This window comes from Tenrec ecaudatus, chromosome 15 (assembly GCF_050624435.1).
Source record: "Tenrec ecaudatus isolate mTenEca1 chromosome 15, mTenEca1.hap1, whole genome shotgun sequence".
Lineage (NCBI taxonomy): Eukaryota > Metazoa > Chordata > Mammalia > Afrosoricida > Tenrecidae > Tenrec > Tenrec ecaudatus.
Window position 1 is genome coordinate 22,366,044 of NC_134544.1, and position 20,050 is coordinate 22,386,093.

Here is a 20,050-nt window from a genome sequence, read left to right on the forward strand (position 1 = left end):
GAAGCAGATAATGCAGTTGCCCCTATTCTTTGCTTCATGATTTTGAGATGGGTATTGTTACAATGAATTATACTGCCATGCACTTAGCCTTGGAACTGGTTTGACATAGAAAGTGGAACCACTCAAGGTTAGGGACTGCGTCGCATACACAGGACTTTACACCCAATAGATATTTACTCCATCTTACAGACATTTTTATATTTTATTAGGAGCTCGTACAGCTCATCACAATCCATACACACATCAATTGAGTAAAGCACATTTGCACATTCATTGCCCTCATCATTCGCAAAACATTTGCTTTCCACTTAAGCCCCTGGCATCGGCTGCTCATTTTTCCCCTCCCTCCCAGTTCCACCCTCCCTCATGAACCCTTGATAATTTATAAATTATTTGTCATATCTTGCCCTGTCCGACATCTCCCTTCACCCACTTTTCTGTTGTCCGTCCCCCAGGGAGGAGGTTATATGTAGATCCTTGTGGTCGGTTCCCCGTTTTCAACCCACCCTCCACCCTCCACCCTCCCAGTATCGCCACTCACACCACTGGTCCTGAAGGGATCATTGCCTTGGAGTCTCTGTGTTTCCAGTTCCTATCTGTACCAGGGTACATCCTCTGGTGTAGCCATATTTGTAAGGTAGAATTGGGATCATGATAGTGGGGGAGGAGGAAACATTTAGGAACTAGAGGAAAGTTGTATGTTTCATCATTGCTACATCGTACCCTAACTGGCTCATTTCCTCCCCGCGACCCTTCTGTAAGGGAATGTCCAGTGGCTTACAAATGGGCTTTGGGTTTCCACTCTGCACTCCCTCCATTATTCACAATGATATGATTTTTTGTTCTGATGATGTCTGTTACCTGATCCCTTTGACACCTTGTGATTGCATAGGCTGATGTGCCTTTTCCATGTGGGCTTTGTTGCTTCTGAGCTAGATGGCCGCTTGTTTTCCTTCAAGCCTTTAAGGCCCCAGATGCTATATCTTTTGGTAGCCGGACACCATCACCTTTCTTCACCACCTTTGCTTATTCACCCGCTTTGTCTTCAGTGGTTATGTCGGGAAGGTGAGCATCATAGAATGCCAATTTGACAGAAGAAAGTACTCTTGCATTGAGGGAGTACTTGAGTGGAGGCCCAATGTCCTCCTGCTACCTTAATACTAAACCTATAAATATATGCACATAGGTCAGGTCTATTTCCCATCCTCATATAAATATATTTACATATGTACATGGCTTTGTTTAGACTTCTGTAAATGCCCTTTGCCTCCTAGTTCTTTCCTCTATTTCCTTTGACTTTCCTCTTGTCCCACTATCATGCTCAGTCTTCATTTGGGTTTCAGCAATTCATCTTGGTTACATTACCCTTGATCACACCCTACCAGGTCACCACTGATTTGTATCACTTGTACCCTTGTTCCTTGGTTTGTTAACACCACTACCTCCCCCCCTCTACCATGTCCCCCGGAACTGTCAGTCCCACTGTTTTCTCTTTTAGACAGACCTGCACTAATAACATGCACTAAAACAAGACAGCATAACCAAGCAACATTATACAACAAAACAACAAACCAAGGACAGAGCAAAACACAACAAGAAAGAAAAACTTGTAGTTCAAGGACTGTTTGTTGACCTTTAGCAGTGTTTTCCAGTCCAGTCTGTTGGGGTACCAAGCCCTGGCCCCAAAGTCCACCTTTGGCTTTCCCTGGGGACCTTGCTGCTCCATTTCCTTGCTTTGGTGTGGCGGGATCAGATCGGGTGCAGGTCCCACACTGTCTCTGGTGTTGTCCCTTGTAGGGCTATGGGTCAGTGAGAGACGTGTCTCATAGTGGGGCCAGCCATGTGGTCCTCTGTGTACTGGCTGCTCTAATCAGGAACATCATCCTTAAGGATTGGTGGGTCTTACAGACATTTTCGAGCACATTCTATAAGCTCATGTATGCATGTTGGTTCAGAGGAAATTTCTGTGTTCATGAAGATTAAGTGGGATGACAGCTAATAATATCAAATATTCTAGTCAGTGAATTAGAGGGAAGTAAGAGTGACTCAGGCTGTTTCAGGTTCAGTGGTCAGGAGCAGGGTCTCCAAGGGGATCTGGCATGGTTATATCTAAAGGATAAAAGCCAACTACAGAAAAACCAGGGAAGAATGACTCATGCAGAGGGAATTCCCACCACCATAAAAACAACTCTGACTGATTGTGAGCCTATGTACAGAAAATAATTTTTCCGTAGGCCTGAGACTGCAAATCTTTACAGGAGCAGACAGTCTCGTCTGTTCAGTGTTGGCAGGTTTCAACCACTGACTGGTTAGCAGCCAATCAGTGCAAAATCCCAAGGCAGGAATGTACTTAGCATGTTGTTAGGTGCCGTTGGGTCAATTGTGACTCACAAGGACACTATGTACAACAGAAACACTGCCCAGCCCTGTGCCATCCTCACAACTTTGTCATGTTTGAAACTATGGTTGCAGCCATTGTGTCAAGCCATCTCCTTGTTGGGCTTCCTCTTTTTCAATGACCCTCCACTTAACTAAACATGATGTCCTTTTTTTCAGGGCCTGGTCTCTTACTAGTATGTCCAACATCTGTGAAAGGAAGGCTCACCGTCCTCGATTCGGAGGATGTACAGCCTCCAAGTCAGATCGGTTTGTTCTTCTGGCGGTTCATGATGCATCAGTGTTCTTCATACTTAGCATAGGAGGACAAAAAGAAGGCTGGGGTGTTTAGGGTTTAATGAGTGAGAGCAGAGCAGAACTAGATGAGGTTAGAGATGGAGACAAACCTGACCGCATGAGTGGTATGGAATTCCACTTAAGGCATTTAAATAGTAGCGCAATTTACCTTCCCCGTGGATAATGTACTGTGAAAATGTAGAAGCAGAAGGTGGGCCAGCAGGAGGTTATCTGTCTAGGTGGAGATGATGACTTGGATAGTGTTTGTTTCAGGAATGAATAAAGGGAGAAAACATAGGTCCACACCAAAACGCAACTCACTGCCACCAAGTCAGATCGGAGTCAGCAATCCTATAGGACAGAGTAAAACTGCCCCTGTGGGTTTCCAAGAGTAACTCTTTACAGGAGTAGAAAGTCACGTCTTTCTCCCTCGGAGTGATGGGTTTGAATCACTGACCTTGTGGTTAGAGCAGCCTGACGAATAATCAGTATGCCACCAGGGCGCCAGCACTATGTACCAAAAGGCACTAGAACTATTTAGTATGTTTTTGTCCAAACAACTTCAAACTTCCTGTTAAATGTGGAAATATTCATAATTAAGGATATTTGTCTTTAGCTAATTAGACAAAGGTAACAGGCTCTTCACTAGCACCATTGTTCCATTGTATCTGGACAAGTTTGTGCCATGTAGTTAGCTTCTGATTGGACAGAGATGGCTGGAAACATCCAATCAGCAGAAGATCTGCAGCCACATTAGCAAACACGCTTGCTGATAATCATCATCTTGTCACTACAATGTTAGGGTTAAATCAGAAGTTGGTACTTCCAGTGTACTCTTCTATAGTGCCAATAACTAAGATAGAGATGGTAACACAGCTGCCCAAGCTTTGGTAAGATTTAACTTGGGTGCTCAGTTTCTGTTGATAATGGAAGCCTCTCTATTTCAGCCAGCTTTATAAATCCAGACTAACCCCTATGTAGACTGTAGCTCAGAGAGAGGATTAGGCTGGAGACAAGGACTTGCATGATGTTTTGTCTCAAGGGCACGTAAAGCAGATGCCATAGTTTGAATGTATGTTGCTTTGGCTGCCTTAGCCGTCTGTTTTGTTCGACGTCACTACTGGCTTATGCCATAATCATTTACTGACCTCACATTAATGAATCTCTACACCATTATATTTTGTAAGATTTTAAAATAAGAAATCTTCAGAGTTTGTTTCAGTGATGAATTCTAACCCTCCAGCTCTTCACGTAACCCCAGATGGCCCTCCTTTACAATGAACTCAAAGAGTAGTCCATTCCTCCTGTACAATTTTTAACATGCTACCTTAAAGGAGGAAAAAAAGAAATAAAAGTAATGACTTGGTTTTCAAGTAGATGTTAAGACTATAATTACAACTGGCAAAATTATAGATGTCAGACTTTTGGCAAAAATCTATGAAGAAAAAAATTTATGAAGATTGTGCAACTGTGTGTGTGAGTACACTAAACTACTCAGTTGCCTTGTTAAAATGGTATGTTTTGTCATGTATGCATTATATCAATTAAAATAAGACTACGAAGGGCTATAAGGCACTTTGCATTGTTGGTTTTTGCTTTTAGTGGAAGGACATTAGCTGTTGTCCACTCTATTCTTCATCAAATCTGAAATGCCCTTTTGGGAACTATCTTTGCTCCAAAGGTGGGTGCCATCCTTTGTATGAACAAAGGACTGTTTTCTGGCCAAGTAGACTAGTTTTCTAAGTTTCAATAGCATGTTCAAAATCCAACACCAATGCCCACTGCTGTCTAGGGGATTCCATCTCAGAGCAACTCTATAGGACAAACCAGAACCTCTCCCCAGGGTTTCCAAGAATGCCGTCTCTAAGGAAGTAGATCACCCCATCTTTCTCCGGGGATGCAGGGTAGCGTGCTTCTGGCAATGATAGAAATAAATCATGTGTTTGAAGGAGCCAGCATGACTCTATGCCACTCACTGCCGACTCTTGGTGACTCTTGGGCAGGGGACAATTGCCCTGTGTGGGTTTCCAAGACAGCCTCATCCTTCTCCTGAGGCACTGGCTTTATGGTCAAAGAATAAAAAAGGTTATATTCTTGATCAGTTGGAGGTGCGCGAGTTTCCAGTAGGAAATAGCAGTGTGGGAATGTGATTAGTATGCCTAAGATACTCTGTTACATTCACCCATTGCCATTATTTACATTAAAAAACACTTAACCATTCTTGATGCCAACTTTAAAGTATAGGGTAAGTCTGTTCATTTTCAATTTTATCCAGTGAGGTAAGAATGCAAAAAATACTTGAAAACCATTAGTGTTTGATACATGCTCTTCACAACTTTAGTGATCTTGCTCTTTATCCTTGTTAAAATATCAATTGACATCTAGTTGATTCTGACACCCGTTGACCTATGTGTGTCGCAGTAGAATTGGGCTCCCCAGGGTTTCCGATGGCTGATTTTCAATTGACTGCTGCTCCTTCTGAGGGGTCTGGGCTGAAGTGGAACCTCCAGCATTCTAGTTAGCAGACTAGTGGGTTAGCGGTTTGCACTACCCAGAGACTCCTTTAGTCAAGTTCTAAAAACCAAACTCACTTCCTTCTAGTTGATTTCAACTCATAGCTACCCTATGGGATAGGGTAGAACTGCTCCTGTGGATTTCTAAGACTGAAATTCCTTATGGAAGTAGAAAGTCCCTTAGAGCTCCAAGTAGCAACTGGTGGTTTTGAACTATCAGCAGCCCACTCTGCCACCACGGCTCCCTTTAGTCAAGTTAGATCACCGAAAAATCAATTCACTGTCACTGAGTCAATTTCAACTCTGAGTCTATGGCTTTTCCAAGGCTATAAATCTTTCAGGGAGCAGCCTCCTTTTTCTCCTAAGTAGCCACTGATGGGTGTGAACTGCGGAGAGTCTGACGCTGTTCTACCAGCGACACCAGGGTATCACTGAAAGTCTACTCGATAATTAGGCCACCCTCGTTTAGTCCTTTTCAGAATCACCACCAGGACTTGTCCTGTTTTTTAAAAATCATTTTATTAGGGGCTCATACAACTCATCACAATCCATACACACATCAATTGTGTAAAGCACATCTGTACAGTCATTGCCCTCATTCTCAAAACATCCACTTTAATGTTATATTCTTGGCTTTAGCACAAGGTCACTGAAAAAGTAGCATATGTTTGATACATGTTAGTGCCTTTATAATTTACATTTAATATCAGGGACAGCTTTTTTTTTCATTTTAAAAATTTTGTATTAGCCCGTAATTCACATGCCATACAATTCAATAGTACAATCACATTAAGGAGAGTTGTGCTATTATAACCACAATCAATTTTAGAACATCGTCTTCCTAATACTCATTGATGTTAGCCCATCCTTTCCCCTCAACCTCCCTAGCCATGTCCGTGGGTAATTGTTATTATTGTTTTTAATCATTTTATTGGGGGCTTGTACAACGCTGATCACAATCCATACATACAACCATTATGTCAAGCACATTTGTACGTTGTTGCTATCATTCTCAAAACATTTGCTTTCTACTTGGTATCTGCTCCTCATTTTTTCTCCACCCTCCCTACTCCCCCTTCTTCATGAACCCTTGATAATTTATAAATTATTATTCTTGTGCCAAAACTTACACTGTCTGACATCTCCCTTCACCCACTTTTCTGTTCTCCATCCCTCAGGGAGGAGGTTATATGTAGATCCTTATAATGGGTTCCCCCTTTCTGTCCCACCCTCCCGGTATCGCCACTCTCACCACTGATTCTAAAGAGATCATCTGTCCTGGATTCCCTGTGTTTCTGTCTGTACAGTGCACATCCGGGACAGCTTTTATTCTACTTATTTTGGATGCTTTTTCTTTTCTGATTATTATAGTTGTATAATTTAGTCTTTTTTTTTTTTTTTGCTCACCCCAAGCTCAGATCCACATTTGAAGCTCAGCTTTAGTATCCTTATGGACTTTCCAAGGGAATTTTTCTTGTTCTCAATTTTCTGTGTCTTAAAATTTATTGCGATCACATGTTTGTACACTGTGAGTTTCCAAAGAGCCACCTCAGATACTTATTGGGAAATGAAGAAATATAAATTTAAAAAATAATAAAAGAAATAATTTTGTATGTCTTCCAGGGCTTTGAGGGATAGGCAAGATCCTCAAAAATTGAGTTAATTAAAAAACTTCTAACTTAGTATAAAGAAATGTTAATATAAGATTCTTTGATGATGGCAACAAATGCACAAAAGTGCTTGACACAATGTATGTATGTATGTATTGTGATAAGCGTACAAGCCCTCAATAAAATGATTAAAAAAAAAGAAAATGATGGCAAAAAGGGATTCTTTAAATTTTTCACTCACAGATTTCAGGATTTTCAAAAGTTGAACATTCAGTTTTAATCTTAGAATGTATACTTATTTGTTTATGATATAAAATTTTTCATGTTTTCATTTACTGAAAAGGGACGGGTTCAAGTACTCAAATAGCTTTAATCTTGTCCCCCTTTCAAAGTGTGTGCTTTTAAAGTCCTAATTTCATGAGATTGGCAGTTACTTAGAAACATTCAGACACATAGCTGGGCATGGCCTAACTGACTGCTCGGCTGTCCCTGGGGGTGCGTAGCAATAACATTTCAGTGACAGCTCCTGGGGAAACCTGTTAGCCCAGCTTTACAAGTTACTCAATTGCACATGAGACTGTTTTTCAGCACAAAATGACTGAAAAAATCCTGTCTTCTGATGTCAAGTGAGTTAAAGGAGGAAAACAGACTCAAGAAAATACCAAGAAGAGATTGGGAGGAGAGGAATGCAGCCAACTTTGGGATTCTGTCTGCAGTCTCCAACTCTTGGGAAGTGAAAGGTCTCATGACAGACAACAGAAGTCAATTGTGTACTCTGAACATTTTTGCTTCTAATTTTTATTTATTGTGCATAAGAGCGCGCACACACACACATCACCACTGAAGCAAAACAAGTTTGTGAAAGAATTAGATCTTCCCTTACGATCAATAGTTTTACAGACTTAAGATGTTTGCATCCTAAGGATTACAATGTACTTCTGTTCTACTGACGCCATATTTGCTTCTAACCCCGAGTACCTTGTCTTATTGAAAGACATGTATTGTGTAGTGATACATAGTAATGCATAACTAATTACACCTAACTCCCGTAGTGGTTACGTATTCCGTCGTGATCCTCATGGTCGCTATTTCCAAACCACCAGCAGCACTGGGCGGGGGCGGGGGGTGGCGATGGCGGTGGGGTTTTACTCTTGTAAACAGTTACAGTCTAGCAAACCCGCTCGGGGGTCGCTATGAGTTGGCATCCACTTGAAGGCAGTGAGTTTTTCAGAGTGTCAGGAAACAAGGAACCTCAGTTACGTTAGGCTGCGATCCCAAAGTCCATCCCGGACTGAGGGAAAAAGTCAGGATTTTCTACTCCCATAAAGAGTTAAAATCCCAGAAACCCGCGGAAATGCAAGGGACACTTCTACCTTGTTCTGAGTCGGCATCGACCCGGTGGCATTGAGTTGTTTATTATGTAAGGGTTAGGAAGAGGAGCCCTGATGTCATAATGGTTACTCATTGGGCTGCTAGCTCAAAGTCAGCAGTTCGAAACCATCACCCCCTCCGCAGGTAAAAGACGAGGTTTTCCACTCCGGTAAAACAATAGTCTTGGAAACCCACAGGGGCAGTTCCACAGAGTCAGAATTGACTCGGTGGCAGTGAGTGTATGAGTCGGAAGCAACTCAATAGCAAGGAGTTAGTCGAGTGTCAGTGAGAGTTATTGATTCCACAGAAGCATGTACGTGTTAAACTTCTGTGTTAGTTGCCATCGCGTCGTTCTGACTCACAGCGACCCCATGAATAGTGGAACCAAACAGCCCCGGTCCTGTGCCATCCTCACAATTGTTACATTTGTAGCCACTGTGTCCATTAATCTCGTGTGGGGGTTCCTGCTCTCCACTGCCCCACCATTTTACCAAGCACGATGCCCTCCTCCTCCAGGACGGGCCTCTCCTCATAAGCTTCTTAGGATTACAAAACATCAACTATGCTAGAGGTGTGTGTGTGTGTGTGTGTGTGTGTGAGAGAGAGAGAGAGAGAGAGAGAGAGAGAGAGAGAGAGAGAGAGAGAGAGAGAGAGAGAGAGAGAGAGAGAGAGAGAGAGAGAGAGAGAGAGAGAGAGAGAGAGAGAGAGAGAGAGAGAGAGAGAGATTCATGTATGGCTTAAGTGAACCTTCTGATGTAATAGGTTTTCATAGAACCTGCTGAGTCACCAGGAACTTCCTCTAAAGTACACATTCCTGAACATTCTGTTCTTAGAGATGGCATCCTAGATGGCTCCTTTGTAGCCTGCTGGCCAGGTTTGTGCACTTCGCATGAAATTATCTCTTTTCAGCTATGTAAAGATAAGCAACCTGGGTGCCAGGGCATACTATTGATACTCATCTGATGGGAGTTATCTCTGAAAGGTAAGCACACCCATGGGGTGAAACCTGAGAAAAAACATGTCAAGCCTGCCCAGTACAAAGAGGGAAGGTTCCTAGGGCCCATTCAATTGGGGTCAAGTACTCCCACAATTAACACCACAAGTAACACCACAATGGGAATGATTGTTCATTTTATTTATGAGGGTGCATATCGTTCTATTGGTCACGTGGTGGTGAAAGTGCTTGGCTGCCACCTGAAACATGGCAGTTCAAACCTACCAACTGCTCCTCTGAAGAAAGATGTGGCCATGTGTGTCGGTAAAGATTTGCAGCCCTGGACACCCTAAGGAGCAGTATACTCTGCCTAGAGGGTCTTAAGACTGAACTGGCTGGAAGGCAATGCGCCTGGTTGGCTGTTCTTTTGCGTTATGATCATGTCTAAGCAGAGAGTGCACACAGTGCCTACAGGGCCCAGGCAGGCAATGCAAACACGGCTGTGGAAGAAGGTTGCATTCTGTGGGGCCGCCAGTACAAATCAATTGTAGCCCATTGCCAAACCAAGTCCAGTATTTCTAGATACTCCAGTCGCCAAGAGAACCTAGAATCCTGGGTTTTTATGCGAAGGTTCAACAATTTTAAATGTTGGTTTAATGAAAAAACTAAACAAAGCACTTCTTTGGGATACACTTGGCCCAGCTGCCACCAATGTGCACTTTTTGCTTTAGAACAGTGGGTGCCTTCAAGGCTGGTCTCAGGACCAGCAGGATCCATGTTACCTGAGACTTTCGCAGAAATGCAGATTCCCAGGCCTCATAGGACTCAGCATCTCTCGGGCATGGCGCTCAGTACTCTGAGCTTCAGCGGGCCTCTGTAATTCTCACGTGCCCACTGTATCAGCCCTGGAGGTTTCCATTGCAAATTCTCTCAGGAGGCAGTGATGAAGACCCAAGCTCATAGAATTTTCTGTGCATTTATCGATTCTGTTTCTAATAGCAGATGCATATTGTTTTCAGATGTATGTGTCCTTTAATGATTTGTGTTTGCCCACACCAGAAAGCACGATAATTAAATTGAAGCTCTTGTTCATTTTCTCTCTCTTTGCTCCCTGCGGCAGCAAAGAGTATTGCAAATGAACTTACCAGCAATTTTTGGCCACATTTTGATTTCCTTAGAACATGGCCGATAAATCCCCAAGTAACTCATAGCAACCCTGTAAGGATAGGGGAGAACTAACTGCCCCTGTGGGTTCTGAGACTGTGACTCTTTACAGGACAATCAAGCCCTGTCTTTCTTTAGCGGAGCAGTTAGTGGTTTCCCAACTGCTGACCTGTGGGGTAGCAGCCCCACTTGCAACCATGATGCCAAAAGGGCACCTCTGAGAGCATAGCATATACGTTCATTAAACATATGAACTGGCTTTCTGAAGCTTCAAGTCTCTTCTTTAAAATAATTACATGCAATACATTTTTTTAAAATGAGAAATACTTCTAGTATATCAGAGTTTCAAAATGGAATTTTGTTTGCTGGAATTAGAAATTCCACTCCAATGACCATATGTGTATTTGACTTATGTGGTCTTATCTAAGCTTGGGCTCCTAACAACTCATCAGACTGTTTATACTGAGATGCCATGCTCACTACTCTTTTCCTCCATTGTCAGCTCATAGAAAGGACTGCTGCCTCACCGATGTCCTTACAATTCTCCTGTCTTTTTCTATAGTTTTGCATAGCCCCGCCTTAAACATACTTGTTTATTAGAAAGTGTCTGGCTGATCAAATTAACAAAGAATTTTCTTACACTGTATATGTACAAAAACAAAACAAAACAAAGCACCGTTTTTCATCTATTATGAGAAAATATTGTGTAGGTTCTTCATAAAATTCTTTAAATTTTAGAATGTTAAAAATGCCGAGATAGATGTTTGGAATAATATAAATTAAAATAAAGAATACTGATTTTAGAAGCAGAATGAATCTCTTTGTCTTTATCTGTAATATTTAACTTATTAATGAAAACACCCTTGTTATTCACAGGGTAAACCAGACTTGAATACAACATTGCCAATTAGACAAACAGCATCGATTTTCAAACAACCAGTAACCAAAGTCACCAATCATCCTAGTAATAAAGTGAAATCAGACCCACAACGAATGAACGAACAGCCGCGTCAGGTAAGGGCCTCACTGCTTCTCCAATCCTCCTTTCAGACATAACATTTTGGTTTTCTTGTCAGGTCAATTAATTCTTGTTAAAATGAAATACATTTAGAAAGAGAGTGATTTTCTACCGTATGAGATGATGTGATTACAGTAGGATAACTATATTACTTTAAAATATAAAGTGCTTCAAGAAAAAAGTTAAGTTACCATTATAGTCTTCTGAGTTTTTTTTGTGTGTGTGGTAATATACATCAGACTTGCTTCTGCTATTTTTGTTTTATTTTTTAAAGATGATCTTTTCATGAATCCTAATTTATAGAGGGGTGAAGTAGGTAGCTTGTATTGTGTAGTTTAAAATTATTTTCTATCATTTATTTGGAAACTGTTTATGTTCAGATTTCTTATTTCATGCAGTCTGTTCCTATACTTTTGGAAAACCTAACTGAGTGAAGTTTTTCAATGCAGCATATTGTCCTGTGACTTCCATTTTTGTAGAAAATTAAATGTATTTTCCTTGTTCTGTATTGCTTCAAGCTGTGTTCCACCAGATCTTTTCTTAGGGTGTGTGTGGGGTGGGGTCTCGGGCAGGGATGGGGGTAGGGAGCTCCGCAAAACTGTCCTTCTGTGTTAATAAGGTCACATCACCCGGAAGGAGACTTGACAAAAAGTTTAAACTTTCCAAATAATCTTCTTTATTCACTCCCCAATTGTTCTCATAAAGTTTAGTGCTTCGAGAACTTTTAGTGGGATTTGAGGTGAGGGAGTGGACAGAGAAATGTGTGTTTGCGTGTTTTCTCTCCTCTCCTTTCACCGCCTCCTCTCACCTACGGAGTAGAAACCCTGCTTTACCTGTGACAATTGTCTTTTTTTTTTTTTCCAAGAAAGAAAAGCTGTAGTTAGTTCAAGGATCGTTTGTTGGCCTTTAGGAGTGTTTTCCAGTTCAGTCTGTTGGGGTACCCCGCCCTGGCCCCAAAGTCCACCTTCAGCATTCCCTGGGGACCTCGCCACTCCATTCCCTTGCTGTTCTGCTGCACTCCCCCAGTGCTTTGCCTCGGTGTGGTGGGATCACAATTCCCACACTGTGTCTCCGGTGCTGTCCCCTGCAGGGCCATGGGTCAGTGAGGGACGTCATATCTCATAGGGGGGGCTGGGCATGTGGTCCTCTCTGTGGACTGGCTGCTCTAATTGGGGTCATCGTCCTCAGGGCCTGGTGGGCCAGGATGTACTCCACTCTCTCCTCCTCCCCCTTCATCTGCTCCTGTGTGCTCTGATCAGATATGTCCCTCTCCCGGAGCTGCAGATTCAATGTCGTCCTTCGAAACAAATTCTTCTGGGGGGAGGGGCAGGCATCCACTTAATATTTGGTACTGGGGCCAGCCTCCCAGACCTCTCCACTGATTCCCTACTCCACACAGGAATGTTGCATTCATACCTTGAGGCACTGGGTTGAAGTCTGGTCCCTCGACGATTGTCTTTGGCTTTCCTATTTCTGATTCCCCCTTTAGATTACTCATTCCACCTTTTCATTTGAATTCTGTGTTTCACGAGCCCCTTCAGTGTGTCATCTCCAGACTTTCTAATAGTTTGGGCCAAAGCGTTCAGGCAGTTGCTCTTGAAGAAACGACACAAAGCAACTCTGTCCCCATATCCTCAGTAGTGTTTTTTCCTCTTCAGCTGAGCCAGGGAAACAGAAGATATTGGGAGCCACGTTGGATTAGCATCTTGCTATAGACGTCTCAAGATGTGAAGTTCTAAACTTGCTTTATTGTTGGCCCTCGCGAGATTCAACAGGGCCCATGTAAGTGTAACATCCAGTCTCAAAGAGGAGGACCTGCATGTGCCTTTAGGTTCTTGTGAACACGTAGCTTTTCTTTGGGTCATTAAGCCCTCTGTCGGAGGCTTTCACCTTTGGTTCCACTACTCTATCCAGTGGTGGTCCCCAGCCAGCCCCTTGGCAGCTTTAGAATAGTGATTAAGATAGGGAAGGAATTCTGGGTTTCTGAACTCTGCCCACCTTGAGCAAGCCTTTCCTTGGTTGTATTCTTTTTCATCCAAACCAAACCAAAGTCACTACCATAGCAGCTCAGTGTAGGACAGGATGGCACTGCCCTGGTGCGGTCAAGGCTAGAACTCTTCATGGAAAAGCCTTGTCTTTCTCCCTTGGGGCTGCCGATCGTTCCAGTCCACCAACCTGTGGTCAACACGGAACTGCTCCACTTAAAGATCATTTCTTCACAGAGGGTTTTATCCACATTTGTGTTGGAAATCGGGTAAGATAGTAGCTTAAGAAATCTCCGAGGATAAACAAGGTGGAAGGTTTTTTTAAAACTAATAACACCATTCCACATGGGAAGCTTGTATTGTCTTACTGAGAATAGAGAATATTTACTAAATTCCATTATCATCCTTTCTTTGCCTAATGATGCTCAGTACAGTCTATGAGCCCACGTGTTTTGGTTAAAGACTAGTTTACTAGCCAATTCCAGGCATTTTAATAGGAATTCTTTAATTTGTACACCTAAATTCAGTCAGATTTAAAAATTTTTTATTGAAGGATCATTTTATTTGGGGCTCTTAAAGCTCTTATAACAATTCATACATCAATTGTTTCAAGCATATTTGTACATCTGTTGTCATTATTTTCTAAACATTCATTTTCTATTGAGCCCTTGTTTCAGCTTCTGCCCCCCATCCTCATGACTCCTGGATAAATGATAAATTATTAGTATTTTCATATCTTCCACTGACCACTGTTTCCCTTCCCCCAGATTAAAAAACAGCTGTAGTCATTATATCTATTGTCTATCTAGCTATATTTAAGGACCCAGACTAGCTATGTTTATTTTTATATGTTAAAGACTAGTTTAATTTTTCTTTTATATTTGTTTTATGATTTTCTTCTCAAATAAAAAGAATATTTCAAAATACAAAGTCCCTTTCCTTTGTACTCTTCCTCCCAGACACATACTGCTTTTAGCCCAAATCTTCTGGAAGTTACGTGTGAGGGAGCGATAAAGTTATTTAGCAGATTAATTCTCAGAAAGCTTGAGGTGTTTTCACCTTGCTCGTTGTCACCGTACATGTTTTGCTAGGTGTTTTTAATCACACAGAGACCTTAATCTCTTTCCCCTTCTTTATCTTCACCATAAGATGAAACTTGACTACTTTCTCATCGGTAAGACTTCCAACTCTAGAGACATGCATTGGGTATATTTATGAAAATAGTAGCAGGATCATTTTTACATTCATGTTTTGAAAAGCATGATTTGTCATCCCAGTTGTTCCAGTTTAGATTCCGGTTGTTTAGTAAAGTTATTCTATTTTGACACGCAAAACTGCTACTTGACCAAAAATGTATAGACAAAGAGGCTTTTCTGAGTTTGCAATATTTTGCTTAGATTTATTGAATTAGATTGGCAATATAAATGGTCAAACAAGATATACAAGATATAATTCCTTGTAAAGCATTGAATTATGAGGCCTAGGACTAGGTTTCTGGATCTTAATCTCAGATATACCTTGAATACAAACCCAACCAAACTCACTGCTATCAAGTTGATTCTGATCCATACTGACCTTGTAGGACGGGCTAGAACTGCCCCTGTGGTCTTCTAAGACTACCTCTTTACAGGAGTAAAGGGCCTCATTTTTAGGTGTAATTAAATGTGAAGCCATTAATGAAATTAATAATTATATCTTGTCTAATAGACATAAGACAACCACATTTTACTTTTATAAAAATACAATTTAGGGATATCTGCTATATTGAGCCCTTGGTGATGCCTTAACTTTAAACATGGAAACCAGCACATGGAAAGTAAAGCTTCTTAAACAGAAGTCAGCCGTGGTTTCTGCATAGAACCTTAATTATAAGGTGGAAGTGGGGTAGTGCTCCAATGTAACAACACTTGTGAGGATGGCATGGACTGTCCTGGCTTCGAGTTATTACACACAGGGTCACTGTTGGTTGGCACCGACCCAATGGCACCTCCCCACCACAACCACTTGATTGTGAGGGAAGTGTCAGCCTGTTTTATAGACCCTGTTGGCATATTTGGTGAGCGCTTGCTTGTCTTTTCCCTGTACTGAAAACAAAACTTGGAGTTGTCATAAACAGTAAGATCATCCACCTGGCCTTTATCAGCTAGATAACACACAACATACCCAGGGTGGCTTTTAATCAAATTTAGTTGTGACGGTGTTGCTCAGGGTGACTTGCAGCACACGAAGAACTCCCAGTTCTATTCCTCCGGTAATTCGTTGGTGTGTCATCTTGGCTCTGTTCTGGACTCTTCGCTGCTCCTCCTGTCTTTTCATCCTCAGAGAAAGAAGCTTCATCTTTTAGCAGTTACTTCTTCCTTTTCATGATTGGGATGGAGGTTGCTGCTAGCCTTTAAGTGTTTTTGGTAGTTTTTAAATATTGATTACCTTTCTTTTTTTTTTACATTTTATTAGGGGCTCATACAACTCTTATCATAATCCACACATATACATACATCAATTGTATAAAGCACATCTGCACATTCCCTGCCCCAATCACTCTCAAAGCATTTGCTCTCCACTTAAGCCCCTTGCATCAGGTCCTCTTCCCCCCCCTCCCTCCCCGCTCCCCCCTCCCTCATGTGCCCTTGGTAATTTATACATTGTTATTTTGTCATATCTTGCCCTATCTGGAGTCTCCCTTCCCCCCCTTCTCTGCCGTCCATCTCCCAGGGAGGAGGTCACATGTGGATCCTTGTAATTGATTGCCTTGCTTACGGAGTATTTACATTTTTGCTGAGAGTACAGTGAAGAAGGGGATTTGAATATTTCATTAAAATCTAGGTTTTGGTTTTTTTTTTAACTTTTGGTTTTACTAATTTCTCTTTCAAACGGAAAGAATCTTTACCTTCTTTCTGGAAGTCACCCTTTTCTTTTAGAATAAATGTTATAAAATACATTGGAAGAGACTTTGCAAATGAAAGGTACATGATTAAAACACATGCATTTTAAAGACACTGCTGTGTGAAAAGTTTGTGAATGATTTCAGTGTTCAGTTTTAGTTGTAAGATGCCCAGTCAGTGCTGAGTCATCATGATCCTGCCCACAACAGAACGGAACACTGCAGCATTTTCAGAACTGTAGTGTTTGAACCCACTTTTGTAGGCACTGAGTCAATCCATCTCATCAAGGGTCTTCCACTTTTCACTGCCCTTTTACTTTATCAGGCATGATGTCCTTTCCCAGGGAGTGGTCTCTCCTGATGATAGAAGAGGGGGTACCCCCCCAAAATGGATTTTTTTCAAAGCTATGTATTGAAATAAAAACAACAACCACCTTTATCACCTTCAAAGTGCCCTCGTTACACTTAATACATTTGTCAAATCTGCGATGCCATTCTTGGAAACATTTTTCAAATGCATCTGTTTGGATGGCTGCCAGCACCTCCCTCACTTTTTCTTCACCTCTTCTACTTTGTCAAAGCACTGTCCTTTCATGTCCTCTGCATTCTCAGAAACAAAAAGAAGTCACAGGAGTGAGGTCAGGTGAGTCAGGTGCGTGGGACAAGAGAGCTATGCTGGTTTTTCCCCAAAAAACTAGCACACTGAGATGGCTGCGTGAGCAGGTGCATTGTCGTGGTGGCAAAACCAGTTCCAGGTCTGCCACAAATCAGGCCATTTTCGTCACACATGGTTACATTATCTTTTCAGAACGTCTAAATAGAAAGCTTGATTAATAGTCTCACCTGGTGGAGTGAACTCCAAATGCACTACAGTTGACATTTCATCCATTTGGGAAGTTGATGGACCTCCAGAAGGAGGTTTGTCATCAGTCGGCATTTCACCTTTTTTGAGATGAGAAAACCACTTGTACACTTGAGTTTTTCCATAGCACTGTCCTTGTAAACTGTGTTCAACTTCACAACAGTTTCTGTGGCATTTTTCTCGAGCAGGAAAAAACATTTCACAGGCACACACCGTTCTTTTAAATCGGCCATCACAAAAACTGAGGTTTGAGCAAAACTACTTCTATAAAAAAATTCACTGTGATCAGAGGGAACCTTCCCAGGCTACACCACTGGGTGCATTAACTCAGAGCAAGTTACTCAGTGCTTGCCTAGCAGGAAAAATGCCTACTGCTACCACTCTGCCCAGCTCAATTCCGCTTTTTGGGGGTACCCCCTTGGATGTGAGATGAACTCTCCCCATCTTCGCTTCCAGAAGCATGTTGGCTGCTCTTCTCCTAAGGCAGATTTGCATGTTCTTTTGGTACTCTGTATTGTCAGTATTCTTCACCAACACTGTATTTCAATGCATCAGTTCTCCCTTGGTGCCCCCTATTCAAGGTCCAACTTTCACACGCATATTAGGCAATTGAAAATACCTTGGCCTGTCATTACAACCTACAAAGTCACCAGTTATTCCAGGAATTCTAGCGTCATCCCCTCTTCTCTAACTTCTGAGAGTTATTTATAGTATAGTCTCATGATCATGTTTTTATGATTAAGAGCAATACATGTAAACACAGAATCCCACAGGGAACTCTCCTCTCTAGGCAGAAAAATTGGCTGCCTGGGCAGGGAAAGGAAGGGATGTCTAAGACAGGCTTGAGTTATCTTGTTTGTTTGTTTTTTTCCATGCTCTAGATGACAAGTTGTTGTGTACTAAAAGCATTATTCTAATGATGTTGGAAAGATGGCATGCAGCAAATGTCACTAGTACAGACAAGTGCTATAGGTGTTCAAGAAGGGGAAGAAGGTTTAGGGAAATCTTTAGAAAAGCTAGAAGACATATGCTAGACTTTGAAGATGGAGTGGAATTTACCAAAACAAATGAGAGAGAACATTCCAATTAGGAAGAATAGCATTATTTAGGAATGGGCAAGGAATAAGGAGACAAGTTGGTTGTGACCCTTCTGTGAGGGGATGTCCCATTGTCTACAGACAGGTTTTAGGTGTGTTAACAATATGGTTTTTGTTTCTTTGTTTGTTTGACTCTTCTGATGCCTGTTAACCCAATCCCGTCAACACCTTGTGATCACACAGGCTGGTGTGCTTCTTCCATGTGGGCTTGCTGCTTCTCTCCTAGAGGTCTGCTTGTTTAACTTCAAGCCTTTAAGACCCCAGACGCTATATCTTTTGGTAGCTGGGCACCATCTGCTTTCTTCACCACATTTGCTTGTGCACCCATTTTATCTTCAGCGATCGTGCTAGTAGGGTGAGCATCACAGAATGCCAGGTTGTTAGAACAAAGTGTTCTTGTGTTGAGGCAGGGCTTGAGCAGAGTCCCAAAGTCCATCCACTACCACAGTACCGCAGTGTATTGCCATGTAAATATATATACATAGGCCAATACCTTTTTAAATGAATTAATGTATTTACATAAGTACAAACCTATGTTTATACCTCCATCCATAGCTTTGCTTCCTAGATCTTTCCTCTGTTTCAAAAGTAAAACTTTTAAAAACTCACTTTCATCCTTTCCTTTTACCACCCCAATAGCATTCTCTTTGAATATTTTGTGTTAATGTAGGATCCCCCCCAATAGCATTCTCTTTGAATATTTTGTGTTAATGTGGGATCCCTGGTGGCACCAGGGTTATAAGTTTGAAAGTGTGGACACATCAGCCACTCCACACCAGAAATGACCTGTAATCTGTTCCCATAGTGATTTCGGCCTAGGTAACTCACGGGGGGCAGTTCTAGTCTGTTCTGTAGAGTCACAATTTGATAGCAGTAAATTTTTTATTTTATTTATCTTGTAAGTCTGAATTTAGAAATCACTTCACGTGTTCAGAAAATCCTTGATAGATCAAGCCTAGGTTTAGAGACCCTCCTTAGTGTTTCTGGAGCTCTAGTGGAGTTGGGCTGGTAACTGCAAGTTGAGAAGTTCGAGTCTACTCCACTGGAGGAAGATGAAGCTCTCTGCTCTTGTAAAGATTTAGTCTTAGAAACCCGAAAGGGCAGTTCTACTCTGTCCTATAGGCTTGCTAGTCAGAATCAACTCAATGGCAGTGTTTTGCTTTGTTTTAGTTGGGCAACTACTCTGGTTTAGGAAATTTTCTTTTATAAAAACCCAAACCAAAGAAACTAACAAACTCACTGCCATCGAGTAGATGCTAACTCATAGCCATCCTGCAGACAGGGTGAGTTTCTGAGAATGTAACTGTTTGCTGGAGTAGAAAGCCTGTTTGTTTTTTGTTTTTTTTACCAAGGAGCAGCTGGTGGTTTCTAACTGTTGACCTTGAGGTCCGCAGCCCAAAATGCATGACTAATTCTCCATAGGGCTACTACTTCTTATAGGATAATTCCCTTTTTTTTTCTTGCACCCTCTTCAATTTTCCACATTTTAAAATTTCCCACCCTGCCCCATTTTCCTTTTATTGGTTATCATTTCTTGAAAGAGTATTCTAGAATATGTCTTTAGCTGTCAGTGTATATCTTGGAGTTGAAGTGCTGGGTCATACAATATTCGTGTATTCAGTCTTATTAAATACTAATACACTTTTCAGGTTGTTTGTTAATACAAAGTTATATGCCTACCAGTAATGCCAACATTTAATATCATCTATTTTTAAAATTTAACCATCCTGGCATGATTTTAGGTTGACCACATTATGATTTTACTTGCATTTTCTTGGTAATTAATTATATTAAGTTGTTTATTGGTCATATGCCCATTCTTTTATAATGGTATAGTTCGTTAATCTTTTAACACATTTCTCTACTAGATTGTCCTTTTTTTCTTATTGACTTTTGGGAGTTCTTAATATATCCCAGGGATGAGTTCTTTGTTATGTATATG

The 20,050-nt window shown here is 41.5% G+C and overlaps 1 protein-coding gene across 1 annotated transcript in view; it reads left to right on the forward strand.

The window, feature by feature from the left end:
- The window catches only part of MBD2 (methyl-CpG binding domain protein 2), a 68,738-nt gene that overhangs the window by 26,773 nt on the left and 21,915 nt on the right, over window positions 1–20,050 (forward strand). Inside the window, exon 3 of the mRNA XM_075533029.1 lies at window positions 11,142–11,279. Within this exon, the coding sequence (XP_075389144.1) occupies window positions 11,142–11,279 (138 nt within the window). The remainder of the gene's footprint in view (window positions 1–11,141; window positions 11,280–20,050) is intronic.